Source organism: Dendrobates tinctorius, unplaced genomic scaffold (genome assembly GCF_039654945.1).
Source record: "Dendrobates tinctorius isolate UK_male_01 unplaced genomic scaffold, ASM3965494v1 ptg000143l, whole genome shotgun sequence".
NCBI classification, from domain to species: domain Eukaryota; kingdom Metazoa; phylum Chordata; class Amphibia; order Anura; family Dendrobatidae; genus Dendrobates; species Dendrobates tinctorius.
This window is the reverse complement of record NW_027361810.1, coordinates 25,037,768-25,058,516: the sequence shown is the minus strand read 5'-3', so window position 1 is coordinate 25,058,516 and position 20,749 is coordinate 25,037,768. Positions and strand designations below refer to the sequence as shown.

General features: G+C 44.5%; 1 protein-coding gene across 3 annotated transcripts in view; it reads right to left on the bottom strand.

Moving 5' to 3' along the window:
* Positions 1-2,329: 2,329 nt before the first annotated feature.
* Positions 2,330-20,749, bottom strand: part of RIF1 (replication timing regulatory factor 1) — a 66,281-nt gene continuing 47,861 nt past the window's right edge. For all 3 annotated transcript variants that reach the window (XM_073545608.1, XM_073545610.1, XM_073545609.1), the window contains exons 27-36: positions 12,274-12,413; positions 10,448-10,537; positions 10,309-10,360; positions 7,425-9,944; positions 7,066-7,203; positions 6,588-6,665; positions 5,623-5,738; positions 4,422-4,575; positions 4,214-4,325; positions 2,330-3,666 (exon numbers count right to left, since the gene is read on the bottom strand). In XM_073545608.1, the coding sequence (XP_073401709.1) occupies positions 3,440-3,666; positions 4,214-4,325; positions 4,422-4,575; positions 5,623-5,738; positions 6,588-6,665; positions 7,066-7,203; positions 7,425-9,944; positions 10,309-10,360; positions 10,448-10,537; positions 12,274-12,413 (3,627 nt within the window). In that variant the 3' untranslated portion in view covers positions 2,330-3,439. The remainder of the gene's footprint in view (positions 3,667-4,213; positions 4,326-4,421; positions 4,576-5,622; positions 5,739-6,587; positions 6,666-7,065; positions 7,204-7,424; positions 9,945-10,308; positions 10,361-10,447; positions 10,538-12,273; positions 12,414-20,749) is intronic.

Sequence of the window (20,749 nt, the reverse complement as noted above, 5' to 3'; positions counted from 1 at the left end):
GGGCCTGTCAATCTACCCCTAGGGTACCGTCCCCATCCAACCCCTACAGTTTGTCGCACGCATGGCTGACACAACTTTTTAGGGTGGCCGTCTGGCAAAGGGCAATTACAGAGGGCACATTCCCTGTGCTTCTGCTTCCCCGTAGCTTTCCTTGCCTGCGAAAGAACAAAATAAAACACTGCATCAGGGTACACTCACGGAGATCTCTTACCCATGCAGATGAGGCAGGTACCGGGTCACGGAGGGAGGCAGGAGGGTCCTTTAGCCTGGAGGAACTTCTGTGGCTTTGATCGCCCGTCCGTTTCTTCTTCTGCTGGCCACTCGCATGTGAATTCACTGTGGCCTGTTTCTCTGGGCGCTCCTGCGCCTCGTCCTGCTGCTCTGTGGGGGCTTCTGTCGAATCCATTGTTGGGCCTTCAGAAGCACCCCAGCAGCGTCACCTCCTGTGCTTTTAATGCCTCCCACAGAGTCCGGGTCGGCAGGGCTCTGGCGCGGCACCTCCCCCCGGGTCTCCCCCCCCCCCCCCCCCCGCGACTCCCCCCCCCCCCCCCCCCGCGACTCCCCCCATGCTCCATCCCCCCCCCCCCCGGGCACCGCCCCAGACCGCCGAGCACTGGCGGCGCATCCCGGAAAGCCGGCCGGCACCCGACTTCCGGTTTCGGCGTTCCCGGCCCCGCCCCTTCCGCTGCGCGATCAAGACCGCTGGAGCGCGCGGAAGGAGCCGGCACGGCGCCCCCACATGCGCCGACCTGCGCCCGCCGAACAGGCGCGACCGCCAGCCCCCGGCGAGAGAGAGGAGCAAGCGGAGACCGGGTGAATGCAACAGGAGGGGTTCCAGGGGTCATACATACCTTGTGCCGGCCCTATGGAGACGGCTGTCCACCGGACCCTCTGCTCCAACCACTGTCGTGGTGACCTACCCGGCCCCACCGTGGCGCATCCAGGGACCCGAGCTTGACCGAGGTAGGAGACCCCCCCCGCTACCTGGGTCGGTCAGCCGGCCTGGGAATCCCTCGACAACTCCATGATGGACCATCTGTAGGAAGTCCCGTCCTATAGGAACAGGAAACCAACTGATGCGTGGGAGAGGTGCCGCCCTTTTGTATCTGTAGGTTTCCTGTTCCTGAAGGGCGGATCCCCTCTCTCAGGTGGTGCTGTCATGGACGACCGAATAAATTATTTTTGCATCGCTTTATTCTGCGAGCTATAACTTTTTTATTTTTTTGCGGATGATGCTGTATGGCGGCTCATTTTTTGCGGGACAAGATGACGTTTTCAGCGGTACCATGGATATTTATATGCGTCTTTTTGATCGTGCGTTATTACACTTTTTGTTTGGCGGTATGATAAATCTTTTGCTTCGTTTTTTATTTTTATTTTTTAAGGGGTTCACTAAAGGGGTTAACTAGTGGGACAGTTTTATAGGGAGGGTCGTTACGGACGCGGCGATACCTAATGTGTACTTTTATTGTTTGTTTTTTTATTTCTAAAAAATGGATTTATTTGGGGGAATATTTTTTTTTCTTCTAATTTATTTGGCTTTTTTTTTTAATTTAACACATTTTTTTTTTTTTTAACTTTATTAAATAGTCCCAGGTGGGACATCACTGTCCTGTGACAGATCGCTGTCACAGGCACTGCAGAAGGCTTCCTCATGCCTGCGCTTTGCAGGCACTGAGGAAGCCAGCTTCCTGCAGGCCCCCGTCGCCATCTTGGATTCGGGGGCCTGCAGGAAAGGAGCCCCCGGCAGCAGCGCTGCACATTGCGCTGCCGTGGGGGGCTCAGGGAAGCACGGAGGGAGCCCCCTCCCTGCCGATGCTTCCCTTTAACCCCCGGTACACCGCGATCATGTTTGATCGCGGTGTGCAAGGGGTTAACGTGTCGGGGGCGGTTCGTGACTGCCCCTGACACATTGTGCCGGGTGTCAGCTGTGATAATCAGCTGACACCCGGCCGCGATCAGCGGCGCTCACCACGTGGGCGCCGCTGATCGCGGTAGACGTACTATCCCGTCCATGGGCATAGGGGCCCGGGTCCCATGGACGGGATAGTACGTCTCATGTCAGGAAGGGGTTAAAAGGACAACGGTCCCTTTCTAGACATCAGTAGGAAGCTAAATGATTACATAGTGCGTGCTAGTGATCGGCCATCACCGACTGGGTGTTTTTTTTTTTTAATGAATTGGAAAGGTGCAATGTCCTCAGAACATGGAGTATCTTCCCCTTCTCAAACCCTCGCAGCATCAGTTTCCCCAAAACCAGTCAGTGATGATCTCTGACTCGTAGAAGTATGACTATAAGTTGATCTCTTTCATCCATTAACCAGTCGCATTAAACATGAAAAAAAGTACTTTAATAGTTCATTAATATTACATATAAGTTCTAAAAAGGGAACAAAGCGGCAAATGACTTTAAGAAGCCTGGAGGAACTGACTTAAATTATATGTACAACCAGAAAGATCAGTCTGCAGTCAGTGCTATATACAGAATATACAAAATGACACGAGGATCTGTATAAGGAGAAGTCTGTAAAGAACGGATATGGTGGAGATGACACAAGAAAAGTCAAACAAAGTGGCTGAAATTGAACAATAATACGTGCAAAGGGAAACTACATCGACCTGACCGAACTCCTTCCCTACAAGCTCAAGTAGGTGTTAATGGTAGGTTTTAAACACCCCCCCCCTTGAAAACTCTGCACTTTCAGATTGGACACTTAGGGAAACTCACAATGTTTTATGCAGATCTCTGCAAAGAACCTGCATTAAAATAAAATCTACCATTTTTTTGTGCAAGTCTAGAATATTGGTCAAAGTTATTTTTTTTCCTTATAAATTTCTTGCATTGGAAAACAAAAATGCAAAATAAAAAAAATAAACAGTTGACGAGGCAATTTAAGCACACTCTCTCTCTCTCCCCATATGAACAGGAGTTTATAATCTCTCCTATTCCCTGAGGCGACAATACCCAAAAATAACAATACTGCTCTTGGTTTGAGGTATGTAATCAAAACTGCCTTTTAACATGGAGGTGACAAAAAAAAAAAAGTGATGATGAAGCAGTGAATTCATTACATATTACCTGTTGAGAGCAGACATACAATATTGGGCTCATTGCAGGGGGAAAAAACCAAAAAACTTCAGGTTTCAAAATATTTTGCTTCACACTTAAGAGGAGGCAGACATTTTTGGGGCCCAAGCAAATACAAAATTTAACCAAATATATAAATGGCTGGTACAATCTATAGACAGACCCTTTGTTAAAAAAGATAAGTGGACACCTGGTGGTACGTAAAGTACTATGTATATAGCAGCAAAAAGTCTAAGGTGAAGGGACTGCACTCAAGTTCGTAAAAAGAAATCCTATTCAGTTTCATTTAAAAATATCTCCAGAAATAGGAAAAAATACGTCCTGTAACAAGAAAGGCTTCACACCGGAGGCTTAACAAGAACCATCGTGAGGGGGAGACCTCCACCGGCACTGGAGATGTCGGAGAACACAGTTTGAGATCATGCCAAGTTTGTCCTGCATCTCGAATAGCTGGCTTCCCGAATACTTCCCCAACTCTTCTGGAGTAAAAAGTAGCGAAAGAGCATTGATCTGGGCCAAAATATCTGGAGTGGCTGATGCCTCGAGAACAGGTGCTGTAGCCGAAGCCTCTGGTAATTCTAGGATGGTGAGAAGCACAAATAGTGAATTAGTAAAAAAAACCAAAACAAAAAAACAAACACTAATCAATGAGAGGTCTACATTTGGCAACAATGCTTAAAAGGATTGTCAATTTTTCCATGGCATGCAAATGGAAGGATAAACTTAGCCCTTCCTGCCAGTGCAGATCACAGCATAGATCACTGCCGTGACAGGAAGAGAAAACGACCCTTTTTTGGTTACAAGACCACTAAGGCCTGTGATTAGCTACTGCGGAGGCATCTAAAGATGCAACCTCAAGGTTTGCTCGAAAACCAGTCAAAACCAATATGGCCCCTTATATGAAAAGGGTATGATAGTCTGCAGTGGTCATGACACGCCGGGAGCTGTAAATTTCCCCAGGACTGGAGAGCACGGAGGAGCCAGTCAGTCTGAACTCCGTACATCTGGCACATAATAGAGAAGTCTCTTTGATAGGGAATTTAAGATAGTGAGCCCCAATGGGGACAGTGCTAACATCTGTAAAGCGCAGTGGAATTAATGGAGCTATATAAATAAAATAAATACCCGTCTCAGCCTTCTCTTCATCATCAGCAGGTGCAGATTTTTCATCGACACAGTTAAGAGCTTTCTCTGCTTCCTCGAGAGCAGCAAATTCATCAAAACCTTTAGACTTGGTCTAAAAAAATAAATAAAAAAAATACAGAGGTGAGTTTATTCAGGTTCAGGATACGACAAACCAGCCTTCCTACTCACGCCCTGTATAAACCCTTACCTGCTGCTCATGGTAGGTTCGCAGGGCTTTCTTGACTGTAGAAATCTTTGGAGATCGGATTGGCAGAGTTTTTATTTCACATGGGGTTAGAGTACTAAGGTCGCCGATTGTTTTAATGTTTTTAGCACGAATCAGTTGTCCTACACCTCTTGCCCTTCAGAAAAAAAAATAAAGTAGATGTTTACAAGTAACTCCAGCTGAGTCCAGTACATATTCAACATCTCACTAGCAGTCTCAAACCCGTTTTCACGATCTGGAGAGTGGACAGACACATTCAGAGCGGATGCTGCAGTGATCACAGGGCTTAATTAGCTACCAAATTGGCTTAAAAAAATAAATAAATAAAAAAAAAAAAAAAAAAAAAAAAAAAAAAAAGTTTATACTTGCAACCTGGCTGTCCAAAAATTAAAGTTTACCTCCCATTAATCAACCAGAATTAGATAAAGCGCTGCAGTAATTCAAGACTTTTCCTACTTACATACAGAAAAGGACAATGCAGTCTGAGACCAATAACAGTATAGAGCAGAGATGGGAAAAAGTGGGGCCCATGGACTACATGCAGCTTTTTGGTTGCTCCGCTGCAGCCCACCAAATGGTACAGCCAAAGGGCTGAATACAGTGGCATCCTGCAGCATGCGACCGCCACTTGCCAGTCATCCACTTTCTTCCTTAGGGTGCAGACACCAGTGAATGCAGTGATGGAGCAGGAAACCTGCAGCTCCTTGTTCCATCATTCAGCCTCTGAGTCTGCTCAGCGGGTGCTAGAGGCTGGAGAGGTTTTATAAGCATATTCCTGGGGGGCTCAATCTTAGAGATATTGTCCAGTCAAAATCAACAAGTCTGCAGTCACTGTGTGATGCAGTTATGAATCCCCCCAGAGCACGCACTGAGCTGCAAGGATTCACCGGGTACTGGAGGGTTTGTATAGCGTTATACTTACTCCCGCCAAAGGGCGTGGCCTTGCTTCCATATACTTGTATGGAGCGAGGTCATGCCCTCTAGTCTGCCACATCACTAGACAGGGCACAGCCTCACTCGATGCAAGTGTATGGACCAAGACCATGCCCACTAGACAGGCCCTGGCCAGGAGGAACATACCGTCCAGTACTAGCTCAGAAACAGGCGAATCCCCCAATGTTAAATCTGCAGTCACTGCAAACCTATTAATTTGCACCGGACAACCCCTCAAACTACAACTTACCACATGTTGGAAGTAATCTGGGGCAATATGACATCTACAGGTGTTGTGCAGTTCATCAGAGCTGGGTAAACGCTCTCTTTGGGAGAAGGCATGGATTCCTTTGTCATTTCTGAAATCTAAAATAAGAGATCTAGCTAGTCAATAGAACGAGTCAACAACGCAAAAAAAAAAAAAAAAAAAAAAAAAAGGAAAATAAAGACCATATCCCAGGGACCTATACAATTACCACAATGCATGAATGAATGAAAGGAGCATAGCTATACAGTATATGTACATTTTTACAGCAAAGAAAAAAAACAAATGGAGATGAAATAAGAGCAGGATAGAAGCTGTGTTGATATGAGGAAACAAAGACATCAGTTCCCTAGCAACACATAGCCCATAGCCAGCCTATATTACAAGGAGAGACAATCACACAAAAAAGGGGGAGGGAATCAGAAACTTAGCAGGTTGCAAAGGGTAAATCAGGGGATCTTGAATAAGAACAAAGAAATGAAGATCAGAGTGAAAGTTAGTGCTATAGTCAGCCTCGTAGTGGCAGTACCATACACGCATAGTTTCCGGTGTCCCCCATTGAAGCGCTAGAGAAGTTAATCTGTCCCATGTGTCCATCGACGTTAATGAAATGTTCAAAATGGCATGTAAGATTTTATAGATAGTAACCTGCTTTATAGGAATATGTTTACATGGCATAAACTAATTGAGTTGCCATGGATTTTTCATGCATCTTTCACCTAAAGTGTGTGAATTTGCCACATAACGGGCATGAAGTAGACTAGCCGATGTTGGTTGAACAACTAGAAATCCTTCAGGGTGTAATCCACTACTATGAACCTTTTCCAAAGTTGCTCTTCAATAAAAAAAAATATTCAGTAGAAAATCTTATATCCATTGTTAAAAGGTAGTCATAAAAGTGCGATGCAATTTCATATCAGTAGGTAAAAGCAGAGATATTCACTACTCACCAAACTCTTCTTTGAGCTTTTAAATCCAAGCACCCTGGACCCAGGAGACACAAAGCCCTTGGTGGGAGTGGTGATAATCTGTATGGGAAAAATAGGTGGCATAAACAGCAAGAAATAAAAAGTGTAACGGAGGCTCGTTTTCATGGTTTTGTGTACCATGGGGGGATAAGTGGAAGAAAAATCTGTGTTGGGCCGTGTACATGCTTTAGTCACAGATCATAACCCCTCCCTTTATAGAAAGTTCAACACATCATTGCTGCAGGCTGTTTCCTAGTTTAGGGAAGGAAAATTGCTGACCCGTGTATGAGCAGATGCTTAAAAACATGACCTGTGTACACATCAATCTGCAAAAATGACAGCAAAATATTGCAATATGACGCCAGCTGATCACACCTTGAGGGAGCACTGGGCTGAAACATAAAAAATAAAACCCGATACATCTGTAAATCACTGAAAAAAGTACTGAAACTGCTCTAACCTTTGGTTGATTACCAGTTGAAAGTTTTAGGCTTCTTGACGCTGGAGAGGACGTATTCCTTACAACAGGGCTTCGTCGGTCAATATCATCCGCCAGCTCTTCCTGATATATTGGATCGGCAAAAGATACTCTCCGTATCTGCAAGAAAATAGGTATGGAAGTTTTAGAACGTTACATCAATCCTTGTTCTCTGAAATTCACCATTATGAAACCCACCTCTGATTAAGACTTAAGGAATGTCCAAACCCGGCCAAAACCCCACATAAGGCTAAGATGGGCTCCCTTGATTTTAGATACAACAGGGCACGGCAAAACCCAAGGACGTCAGGAACAGTCTGAAAACAAGCAATGCAAGTTACCTTGTTGATAGGAGATGGTGATTCAATTTCCTGCAGCCTCTTCAGCCCTTTCTTTAAAATACTTGTAGAAGGAGACGCAGATGGAGACCAACAGAAACTTCCACTTGGGCTATCGTTAGCCAGTACCATAGAGGTCAATCCTTTGGCTTTTGGTGGAGAATCAATGTTGGCACATCCTTCAACTAAATCTTCGAATACCATGTTCTCAGTCGTTTTTAGGGCCACAGTTTCATCAAGTTTCTCATCAGGCATCACATCTAGCTGGATCACACCACTATCACAGACAGTTTCCACGGGCTCTTCCATCTCTTCATGAAAATCAGTATTTTCAGTAACTACGCCAGTCTCATCTACAGGAATGGTTTGGTCTTCAACAACATCTTCAATGCCATTTAAGACTGTTTCAACATTTATTTCCTTATCCCCCTCATCTACTATTATAGCCTGACCATTTTCAAGGTCCTCCTCGGGATTTTCATCAGCCATGCTACTTGTAGGCTCGTCATTTACCTCTATATCAAAGGTTTTGTAGCCAGTGGTCTCTTGAGTAATCCCAAGGACTTCTATTTTCTTATCCTCATCTTTGTTTTCCACACTTGTCTTTACCAAAACCATAGACTCAGCCTTGACTTCCTTTGGACTTCCTGCCACCATGGTTTCATTAACACTGATTTCAGATGGAATCTCGCTGCCTTCAACATTCTTTGGTGGGACAAAAACTTGCGTTATTTCTTGTGTCTCGGCGGTGCTGTCATTTAAAGGAGCGATGGTCTGCTCTTGTTCTGATTCTGTTTCAGATGTGATCTCAGCAGCAGACTTGAAGAAAACTTGCTCATTTGCTAGTGGTGTGCTAATAGCGCACGGCCCGCAGAAGGTATCATTAAATTGCATGGACGTCGACATGTGCATCTTCTGATTATTTTCTTCAGGTTCCCCAGATTTTAAGTCTTTAGTTAACGACTCAAAACAACAGTCACAATTCTTAGACTTTCTAACCCTCTGACTTCTTTTATGGGAACAATTAATCATTTGGAGGTAACTCTGCGAGCTTTGAAAAACGTCAGAGACTACGGTTGAGAAGTCTCCTGCCGTTGGCTCTGTGATTAAGCTTTCCATGTCACCATCACTAACCTCAGTAGCATTTTTTGAAATTTCGTAGGTTTTGCAGCACTCTGCTGAACTTAACTCAGACTTCAGCTGAGTGTGCCCGTCTGGCTCCAACTTCAAAGATGACGCAGAATAATCTGAGACTAATGTGTATGTTTTATCATCACCGTCTCGGACACTGGAGAGTTCATCATGGGGTTTCAAAGTTATTTCTCTCTCGATTTGAGATAATTCATCCTTATTGGATCTTTCGATGCTTCGTGGTCTGCCCCTTCGCTTTCTTTTAACAGAGCCTTCCTGAGTTTCCGAAAGATCGGACTCCAAATTCTCCACAGGAGGTACAAGTTGTAAAGATCGTCTTGTTTTATATCGGGGTCCAACGTTAGTTTTTTCTTGACTTTCCTTGCTAGAATTAGAATCTGGAAGTTCCTCATCTTTATGAAAATTACTAGTTATTTTGTCACTACTATCATCATCTTCAGGAGTCCTAGAAATGTTCCAGTCGTCCTCAACCTCCATTTTCACAAGAAGGTCACTCTCTTGCCTCTTAGCCGTTTCTTGTGCTGTCGGCGTCTTTATGGCCATTTCTGGCTCTTCTTTCGTTTGGGTTCGATTTTCTGATTCATTCTCATTTTTCACAGCATCTAGTATTTCCGAATGCCTCCGGGAAGAACGTCTTAAGGTTATCTGATTTGTAGGTGTTTTCTGAGGGTGCCCTTTATTTTGGGCTTTGTCTTCGGCATCTGGCGGAGTGTTTTCCTTGGTGTCTACTTTGATAGATGCTAATGTTTTTCCTTTATTAGGCTCCTCGGCTTTTTCATCCATCTGTGAAGGTTGAGAATCTGGCACAATGTCACTTTCTTCCAGCTTACTGTTGACATTCACAGCCGCCTTACTAGACTTCTGGTTATCGTCTTCCAATGAAGAAATTTGACTTTCAGAAATTTCAGCAGCACGTGATGCTCTCGTTTCTCTCTTAGAGGCGGATTTCGTAACGTCCTTATGGTTTGGTTTTGTTGCTGGAGTTTGTGACATTTTTTTATTCTTCTCTAACTCTTCACAGTTTTCATTTTTAGTTGTATCAGCAGCTTCTTGGCTATCTGGAACCAAAATAACTTCTTTTGACTTTACAAACTTTTTGTTTGCCAAGGGGCTAAGACTACGATTTCCTGGACTATCAAATTTTTCTAGCGTGATGAAGGATTGTCTTCTGCTCAGTGCTGGGGGAGGAGTGCCTGAAACCATATCTGAAGAGGCAGAACCATTGCTTATATTGGATGGATTCTGAGCCTCATTTGTAGAATCATTAACGGTTTTGTCATCCTCCAACATCTCAACATCTACTCCTTCTCCTGCAGTTGTCTCTTCCTCAGTTGCCGCTTCAGATCTCTTCATTTCCTCAGCTTTTACTTCCTGCACAGAGTAAAATGTCACAAATAACTGTACAATACGGGCTGTTTCCTATTATCTGATAACTTTTTTTCTTTTTTTACACAAGTAATGACTATTACAAAGTAAGTGAGAACTACACATTTTGCTTATAATTAAGAGTTAGGTGATAAGTCATGGATCCCTGAGCGTTCACCTGCAAGGATTCCCAAATATCTGGGGCTCTGAAATGCCCTATTAGAATACATTGGTGGCCACTCCATTCAGTCTTTATGGAACAGCCGGATAAAGAGGAGGCCGAATTCTACTCATGCACAGACCCGGCTTTATTTCGATGGGACATTAAGAGTACCGTTCTTAGGGTGCTTGCAGATAAAGGAAAACCTACCTTTGCATCAGAAACTGATTCTTTCGGGTTGCCCAAAACGTCTGGTTTCTCTCTAAGGTGAAAAGAAATACAAGCTCAGCTTAACAAATGCATAAAGTCATCCAAGTAAAAGAATGTAAAAGAAAGTATGAAGACTCACAGCGAGGATTCCTGGCTTTGTGTATACTGCGTGAACAAGGTTGTGTCTTGAGATGCATCCAGATTGTTGTACATGGTGGGAATGTCAACCCTACAAAAAAGGGAGTTGGTATAAAGCTCAAAGTAAAACTCATTGTGAGAAAACTTTGGGATCTGTACTTCCAAACTTTAAATCTGCAGGTGTTACCGCTTTATGCAAACTTTGCAGTATGTCTCAAAGAATTCTGCTTCTACCTCCATTTATGAGCCATGTCTTCACTTTCCCCTCCACCCTGAACTCAATCAATAAAGCTCATCTGCATCTTGCTCAGACAAAATGGACTGCCAGAACAGTGAGGCATCAAGTTACTCCTCCTGCTATACAAAAAAAATGTCCACAGGACCAGGGAAGAAATATCAAAAGTGCAATCATATAATCTCTTTAAAAAATATGAAACTTTAATAAGTTGAGGTAAAAAACACCCCCCTAGTGCAATAACACAATTAACCTATATACAATAATAACCTACGATAGCCCTACACTAGCCTGCTATCCCTTCTTGACAGTGGAGGTTGGCACCCTAAAAGATATGATTTGGCGCCCCCACTCCGTGGCGGCTGTCCCAGACTCGCCCTAAATGACCCTTATAAAACTACAGGTGGGAAAACAACAAGCAAATAAGAGATGAAAGATAGTGCTTAATATAATACACAGGCTATTAATGTACAATGTATAAAAGACAGGCTACTACATGTAAACAGAGAAAACAGAGAAACCTCTTGTATAACCGATAATAGCAAGTCTTGTCTTTTTGGGTATTAATAGACCACAGAAAACAGATTCCATATGCATTATCAAATAAAGCCAAAAAAAACTCTGCAGTAAAATCAGAGAAGCACAGACAAGAGGTAAAAAAAAAAAAATAGCGTGGTTCAATAAAGGAACATCAGAATTATATCCATATTGGTTGCCATAGAAGGCAATGGATGATACCTATTGCCAAACAAAAAAATTTATAGAAACAGCTGGGGGTTAACCCAAACTTAGCTTCCAGCCTCGACGCATTTCCCCGTCCACACGGTTCATCAGGAGGCACAATAAGGAACCAGCCAATTCATGGATGTAAGGTGTCCAGATAGAGAGGTCACCTGTAGTTTATAAGGGTCATTTAGGGCGAGTCTGGGACAGCCGCCACGGAGTGGGGGCGCCAAATCGTATCTTTTAGGGTGCCAACCTCCACTGTCAGGAAGGGATAGCAGGCTAGTGTAGGGCTATCGTAGGTTATTATTGTATAGAGTTTTTTAATTGTGTTATTGCACTAGGGGGTGTTTTTTAGCTCAATTTATTAAAGTTTCATATTTTTAAAGGGATTATATGATTACTCCTCCTGCTATACTCTATGGAGAGAGGAAGACCTGGGTGAGGAAACCTGTAGTGCGACACACACAAAGATTGTGCAGAGCTTTTTAAAAATTCTTCTCATCCCAGAGCTGGATTCATATCTACACAGCTCGGCACTGCTGCATTACGTCGTCCATGCTGCTGCTTTGGTCTGTGTGCCTTGTAAGGAATGGAACATGAATACCTCATGTGTGTATGGAAGACCATAACAGCTAGTCTCTAGCTCAGTGAATTGCTAATTTTAATATGGCGTGAATAGGGGAAAACTGGCAAAAAAGCAGGACATAATGGACACATCTGTAGTCACAGGTTAGATTGTTTGGAAAAGTTACTTACAAGTATGGTTACCCTTCAAAAAGTTTTCTCAAAAAAATGTCATTAACTGATGTCTTTGACCCCTTTGAGGTCTTATGCATCGGGATACCAACATCATACAAGCCACAAACCTTTTTGTACGGAGAACTTCTTTCTGATGTTCAGTTAGTACCCGCTCTTTAGTTTCAGGAGGGATGAAAACGAAGTCAACGGATTTTTCCTCTTCTAAAAGCTTCTTTTTTGTGTTGGGAGAGGAGAAATCCAACTTCAACTGGAAAGAAGCAAACTGTCACTAGCTCAAAAACCTACAAACATATGATTTAAGTCAAGCAGGTTATATACCAGCATGTGTAGGATAAGGGTGAGCATAGAGCCTGCCAAATAATATATAAAAACCTTACACCAGACCTAAACATGCTTGTATATGTTGCTAGAAATAGGGGATTTGTGTGTACTCACCGTAAAATCCTTTTCTCCGAGTCAATCATTGGGGGGGACAGAGACTGTGGGTGTTATGCTGCTTGCCACTAGGAGGACTGTTGTGAGTTTTTTTCCCTTCACCAGTGAGGTCTGATGAACTCCCTCTTCTGGCGAAGGAAGGTAGTGAGGCAGATTACCAAACAGCTGAGCAGGTAGATGATGACTGGGTCACAGGAACTGATGACTGGATATAAGGCAGCCGATGCCCTGCTGCCTTGCCGGTGATTTTCCTGCTGGATTCTTGGAGACCAGTCTGATTTCTACTTCTCAAAGCTAAGTTTTGCTCTGCCTTTTGTACACTTTAGTTCTGGTTTTGTTTGCCTTGTTTTTTGGAGTTCAGCCATCCCCGGCCAGGGGTGAGCTGAATCCCAGTTTTGTCTCTGATCTGTTGATCTCTGGCTCTGTCTTCAGAATATACCTGAGTGCTGATATAGTCTTTTTGAAGCCTAGCGACTTCAGGGCCTGTTTTTCCTATCAGTCTGTTGGTTCATTTTTGGATAGGGTTTTTGCGGATTGCAGACAGCAGCTTTTCTATTCTGTCCTATTTAGTTAGCTTGGGCCCCATCATTTGCTCAACCCATCTGTGTTAGTGTTTTTTCATCTTGCTTCACAGTCATTATATGTTGGGAGCTGCCTATTGCTTTGGGGTCTGCTCTGGGGCAGTTTAGATTTCCCCTTTCTGTCTTTAGGCTAATTTAGTTCTCCGGCTGTGATCGAGGGGTCTAGGGCACCGTAGGAACCCCCCACGGCTACTGCTAGTTGTTGTGGATAGGTTCAGGGGTCTGCAATCCGATAGCCATTTTTGTTTTTTCCTCCTTCGGTGACTCATCCATAACAGAGGACACTAAGTAAACACAGAAAAAAGTGAACTCCTCCCCTGCAGTATACACCCTCTCGATGGCTGGGAATTCCCCAGTCCGGTGAAAAAAGCAGTAGGAGTATTAAACGAATGACAATAATAACTGTCAAAACCTAAAAATGCTACAGTGAGCCAATAGGCCAAACAGGGTGGGTGCTGTGTCCCCCAATGATTGGCTCGGAGAAAAGGATTTTACGGTGAGTACACAAAAATCCCCATTTCTCCTACACCTCATTGGGGACAAAGACCGTGGGATGTCCTAAAGCAGTCTCTGAGTGGGACTTCTGCTAATACCCCATGTACCACTGAGTTAACCCGTAGTACTGCCAATTGCAGGCTGCGTCTACCGAGAGCTGCATCCGCAGAAGCCTGAGAATGAATTAGGCAATGTTTGTAAAGGTAGGCAAACTGGACCAAGTCGCAGCCTCGGAGAGGCCTGAGAATGAATTTCGTCATTTCTTGTAAAAAAAGTTTGCAGACTGGACAAAGTCGCAGCCTTTCAGAACTGGTCTGCCGAGGCATGGTGCCGAATGGGCGAAGAGGCACCCACTGACCGGGTAGAGTGCGCCTTAATCCCAGCTGGGACAGGCGCGTTCCTGACACGGTAGGATTCCTGAATCGCATTCGAATCTACCTTGTTAGCGTTGCTTATGACGCGACTAGCCCTTTCCTATGCCCCTCTGGGAGCATGAACAGGGCATCTGACTTGTGGAATGGAATCATCCGCGAGGTGTACCGTTTCAGCGCCCTAACCACATCCAGGGTGTGGAGGGCCTTCTCGATGCGATGGACTGGCGCCGGAACAAAAAGGAAGGCAAAACAAATTCCTCGTTGAGATGGAAAGAGGAGAGGACCTTGGGCAGGAAGGACGGGGACATCCTGCGAACTACCTTTTCCTGATGAAAATGCAGAAAAGGAGAACGGCAGGACAGGACTGACAATTCCGAAACTCGTCTGATTGATGTAGTTGTCACTAGAAAGACTACCTTCCAAGAGAGGACAGACAGTGGCACGTCCTGCAGCAGTCCGAAAAGGAAGGCCCCGAGAACCAGGTTAAGGCCCCATGAGTGGCCTTGTATAAGGCCACTCATGGAAAACTCTTTGAATGAACGTCTTGACTTGAATCCTGGCGGTAAATTGGGAAAGCACCGACAAGGCCGAAATTTTGCCTTTGAGCAAGCAAAGCACGAGGCCTGATCGAAATAGAGATTGAAGGGATTCCAATATGGCCAGAATGGAAAACACCAGAGGTGATTGACCATGAACCTTGCCCACGAAAAAGAAGGTTGTCCAGATGCGGTGATATATGCGCAAGACCACAGGCTTCCTAGCACCAATCATGGTGGAGATCACGACGTGAGAGAACCCAGTCTGAGTTAAAAACCAGGATTCAACGGCCACGCCGTCAAAGACCGGGCCTCGGAGCTCTGGTGGTAAATCGGGCCCTGCGAGAGTAGGTCTATACGATCTGAAAGTTGCCAGGGGACGTCTGCGACCAGTTGTATTAGTTCTGCATACCATGCTCGGCACGGCCAATCTGGTGCAACACTAGGATCACTGGTACTCCCTCAGCTCTGATGATCTTGATGACCCTCGGAAGCAAGGGAAGGGGGGAGATGTACACGAGCCGGAAACAGTGCCATGGCAGAACTAAGCGTTCGCTCCGATGGCGCATGGATCGCACGATCGGGAAACGAACCGAGGAACCTTGTTCAGTCTTGAGGCCATGAGTGAAAGATTTCCAGATGAAGAGATCACTTCCCCGAGGCAATGCCTTGGTGACTGAGAAAATCTGCCTCCCAATTTTCCAAGCCCAGGATGTGGCTTGCTGAGATGGTCGAATGGTTGGTCTCTGCCCCATAGAATCATAGAATCGTAGAGTTGGAAGGGACCTCCTGGGCCATCTGGTCCAACCCCCTGCTCAAAGCAGGATTCGTTAAATCATCCCAGTTAGATGTCTGTCCAGCCTCTGTTTGAAGACTTCCATTGAAGGAGAACTCACCACTTCTCGTGGCAGCCTGTTCCACTCATTGATCACTCTGTCAAAAAGTTTTTTCTAATATCTAATCTGTGTCTCCTCCCATTCAGCTTCATCCCATTGCTTCTAGTCTTTCCTTGTGCAAATGAGAATAAAGTTGATCCTTCTACAATGTGACAGCCCTTTAGATATTTGTAGACAGCTATTAAAGTCTCCTCTCAGTCTTCTCTTTTGCAAACTAAACATTCCCAAATCCTGCAACCTTTCCTCATAAGACAGGGTTTGCAGACCGGTCACCATTCTGGTCGCTCTTTTCTGAACTTGCTCCAGTTTGTTGATGTCTTTTTTAAAATGTGGTGCCCAAAATTGGACACAATATTCCAGATGAGGTCTGACCAAAGAGGAGTAGAGGGAAATAATTACTTCACGTGATCTAGACTGTATGCTTCTGTTAATACATCCTAGAATTGCATTTGCCTTTTTTGCTGCTGCATCACACTGTTGACTCATATTCAGTCTGTGATCTATTAGTATACCCAAGTCTTTTTCACATGTGCTGTCACTTAGCCCTATTCCTCCCATTCTATATATGCTTTTTTCATTTTTATTGCCCAGATGTAGTACTTTGCATTTCTCCCTGTTAAAAACCATTCTGTTAGTTGCTGCCCACTTCTCCAGTTTATTTAAATCTTTTTGAATCCTCTCTCTCTCTTCTCTAGTATTAGCTATCCCTCCTAGCTTTGTGTCATCAGCAAATTTAATCAGTTTACCCTCAATTCCTTCATCTAAATCGTTGATAAAGATGTTGAACAATACAGGGCCCAGGACAGAGCCCTGTGGTACCCCACTTGAGACATTCTTCCAACTGGATGTGCAGCCATTTACGACCACTCTTTGGGTCCGATCACTAAGCCAGTTATGAATCCACCTAACAGTTGCCTTGTCCATTCCATACTTAGTCATTTTTTCAATAAGGATTGTATGAGAGACTTTGTCAAATGCTTTGCTGAAGTCAAGATATACTATATCTACAGCATTTCCTTGATCCACCCAATCAGTAATACCATCATAGAAGGAAATTAAATTAGTCTGACATGACTTATTAGTTACAAACCCATGCTGACTCTGTTTAATCACTTCATTCTTATCCAGGTATTGACATACATGTTGTTTAATAATTTGTTCAAAGATCTTTCCTGGTATAGAAGTCAGACTCACCGGCCTATAGTTGCCTGGGTCCACCTTCTTCCCCTTTTTGAAGATAGGAACAACATTTGCTCTTCTCCAGTCTTCTGGCACTTCTCCTGTTCTCCAATAATTTTCAAAGATTATGGAGAGGGGTTCAAAAATTTCTTCTGCTATCTCCTTCAGTACTCTGGGGTGTAATTCATCTGGACCTGGAGACTTGAATACATTTAGGTTAGCTAAGTGTTTCCTCACTATCTTTCTGTTTATAGATATCCTGGATTCTTCTATTCCCTTAATAGGACAGTGAATAACAGTTGATGTTACATTTCCTTTCTGAGAGAAAACAGATGCAAAATAGGAATTTAAAAGTTCAGCCTTCTCAACATCCTGTCTTACCATTTCATCATTTTCATCCTGTAAAAATCCTATAGCATCTTTGACTTTTCTTTTACTTTTGACATATCCCCAAAATCCTTTATTATTGCTTTTGACATCTCTTGCAAGCCTCAATTCATTTTCAGCTTTAGATAATCTGATTTGTGCCTTGCAGGTTCTGCAGACAGCATTATATTCTTCTTTAGATATGCCTCCTTCTTTCCATTTTATAAACATTTTTTGCTTCCTTTTTAGCATGTGCTTAAGTTCTGTGTTCATCCATCCTGGTTTCCTTAAATGCTTCCTATTCTTCCCTCTTTTCGGAATTGTTAACAACTGTGCTTTGAGAATTTCATTTTTCAAGATTTCCCATCCTTCCTGGACATTTTTGTCTTTAAGGATATCCAGCCATTGGATCCCTCCAATTCTCTGTCTGAATCCCTTAAAATCTGCCTTTCTGAAATCTAACCTTGACGTCTGAGTCTTCACAGGTCTTCCGCCTCTAGTTATCCAAAATTCTAAAATAGCATGGTCGCTACCTCCTAGGGTCCCAGCCACTTTTACCTCCTCAACCATTTCCTCCCTGTTTATAAGGATTAGATCCAAGGTAGCAGTTTCCCTTGTTTTCTCCTTTACCTTTTGGAAGATAAAGTTGTCAGCAAGAGAGGATAAGAATTTCCTTGACCTGTTAGTTTTGCCTGAGAGAGATTCCCAACAAATGTCTGGATAGTTGAAATCTCCCATGACAACTATGTCATATTTTTTGGAGAACTTGGCCATTTGATGCATAAAGAGTTCATCCATATCTTCAGCTTGCACAGGCGGCCTGTAGTAAATGCCTACAATGGTGTCCTTTCCATTGTTCTGTCCTTGTATTCTTACCCAAACAGTTTCCACAGAACTCCCAGTCTCTGAAGCTTCAATCTCTGTGCAGATATACGCATTTCTAACATACAATGCGACACCCCCTCCTCGTTTATCAAGTCTGTTTCTTGCAAATAAGTTGCATCCTTCTAGTCTTGTATTCCAATCATGTGTATTGTCCCACCAAGTTTCAGTGATTCCAATGACATCATATTTCTGTTCCTGTGTTAGTAGTTCCAATTCTCCTTGTTTGTTGCCCATGCTTTGTGCATTAGTATAGAAACATTTTAGTTTGTGATTGGTTTCTCTTTCTCCAATATTTTTTTTAATTAGATTCTTTCGTCTTTGTTCTTCCTTTCCACTTCTAATAGCAGAGTTCTCAGTAGCATTTGTCAGGTGTATGGCTTTTTCTGGTCTTTTGCTTCCCTTCCCATGTTGTTCTAGTTTAAAGCTCTCCTTACAAGTGTAGCAAGGCGACTTCCAAATACCTGCTTTCCAGTCTTCGTAAGGTGCACCCCATCTCTAGCAAGTAGTCCATCGTATAAGTAGTTCACTCCGTGATCCAGAAATCCAAATCGTTGCTGACGGCACCATCGACGTAGCCAGTTGTTCACCTGCAGAATCTTATTCCACCTCCTTGTTCCATGGCCATCCACTGGGAGGATGGAAGAGAAGACCACCTGCGCTCCCAGTTCTTTCACTTTCTTGCCTAAGTCTTCAAAGTCTCTGCAGATGGTTTCCAGGTCGTTTCTTGCGGTGTCATTTGTCCCCACATGTAGTAGCAGGAATGGGTAGTCATCTGTAGGTCTGAAGAGTCCTGATATCCTGTCAGACACATCTTTAATTTTTGCACCTGGAAGACAGCACATTTCTCTTGAAGTTATATCCGGTCTGCAGATAGCGGCCTCTGTTCCTCTCAACAGGGAATCCCCCATGACCACCACTCTCCGTTTCTTCTTCACAACATTTTTCTTTCTCCATCCAGGAGGACTCTGAAGGCGTACAAGGTTGCTGTTTGTTGGCAAAGTCTTATCCTGATGTATTTCTTCATCGTTTTCCTGCGTGAGAGCCTGGTACAGGTTTCTGAGCAGTATGGGTGCTGACTGCCTCCTGATCCTCCTGCTTCTCTGGGTCACATGTCTCCAATCCTCTGTTTCTTCAGGTGCACTTCGAATTTCTTCTCTTTCTGTAACATGAAGACATAATTCTGCTCTGTCCAAGAACTCTTCACCTTCCTTAATGATCTTCAACGTAGCTAACCTCTCTTCGAGATTTTGCAACTTTTCCTCCAACAGGGTCACAAGCTTGCATTTGTGGCATGTGAAGTTTGGCTTTTCCACTGGTAAATCTGTGAACATGTAGCAAGAAATGCAGATCACAAAATGGCTCCTGGCCTCTTCCATCTTGAGATTTCTTAAAAAGATGAAAGATGAGCCAAAATTCGGCGCGCGGTTTCTCCGATTTCCTCTTTTCAGCTGCAACGGCCAAAACCCAGTGATCGTTGAGCTCGCGGAGACTCTTCACTTATCCCAGAAGGCACTGGGAATATGCAAATGATCTCCTCAAGACTCTTCCTAACTAACTAACTTCGTGCATGGCCATCCTGTTCCGGGTTCCTCCCTGGTGGTTGATATACGCTACAACCGTGGCGTTGTCGGATTGAGACCCGATGGAGTGAGGTGAACACTCCGTAGAGCTAATGTATTGTTCGTGTCACCAAATGTTAATAGGGAGACGTGACTCTCGGGCAGACCAATGACCCTGTGCCGTGTGGCGACGAGAGACCGCACCCCAGCTGAGGAGACTTGTGCCAGTGGTTACTACCAACCATCTTAGAGGGGGTAAAGACCTCCCTTGATTCAGGGAGGACCTCAGTGTCCACCACCTGAGGGCTTGCCTGTCCCGCAGGGACAGAGGAATCCGACGATCCGGGGAGAAAGGGTTCTCGTTCCAAGCTAACAGCAAAGCATGTTGTAAAGGACGGAGGTGAAACGGTGGAAAACGGAACTGCTTCCATCTCTGTCACCATCCTTCCGAGAACTCTCATGGTGAAACGGATGGAGTGAGAAACTAGTCGAAAAAGAGACCACGCTGCTTGTTGTAAGGCTTGGGTCTCTCCTGAGGGAGGGTGGTGAACTTGCGGGAAGTGCGAGCCGGTCCTAGGAAAGACCTTTCAGTCTTCCACCTTAGGCGAGAAAGTATCTACGGTTATCCACAGATTCCTCACGGGCTGGAAGGGACGGACTGTTGATGAGCAGGTCGTCCAGATACGGTAACACTACCACTCTTGGAGAGTGAAGAATGGCCATGACAGCCGCCTTGACCTTGGTAAAAACCCTGGGAGCGGTGGCGAGTCCGAAGGACAAGCCAAGAACTGGAAGTGTTTCTCATGAGTTGCAAAACGCAGGAACTCCTGAAGGGACGGGCAGATCGGAACGTGAAGGTAAGCGTCCTTGATGTCCCTAGAATCCCTAGGCCTGGGTTTCCAAGAACGGTTAGGTCCGTATGATGTGAGAAGATCGAAAACGTGTCGGCTGTTGGTTGCAAAACAGCCCTTTTGCTGAGGAAGGAATTGACTCTCCGCCCTGGTAAAATCAGAAATGAGCCGGTCTAGTCTCTCTTCAAAGGACAACCCTTTTCAAAGGGGGGGGGGGGGGGGAGAAGTTAACGATCTTTTCGATGTAGCATGCGCCCACCAGCCACGGAGCCCTGGGGCTCTTCTAATGGAGATCACATTAGCGGCCGATTGAGCCGCGCAATTGGCGGTATCAAGAGAAGCGTCTACTGTTGTGAGTTCATTTTCCCCTTCACCTTTGATGTCTGATGAATGCCCTCTGCTGGTGAAGAGAGGTAGTGAAATTGA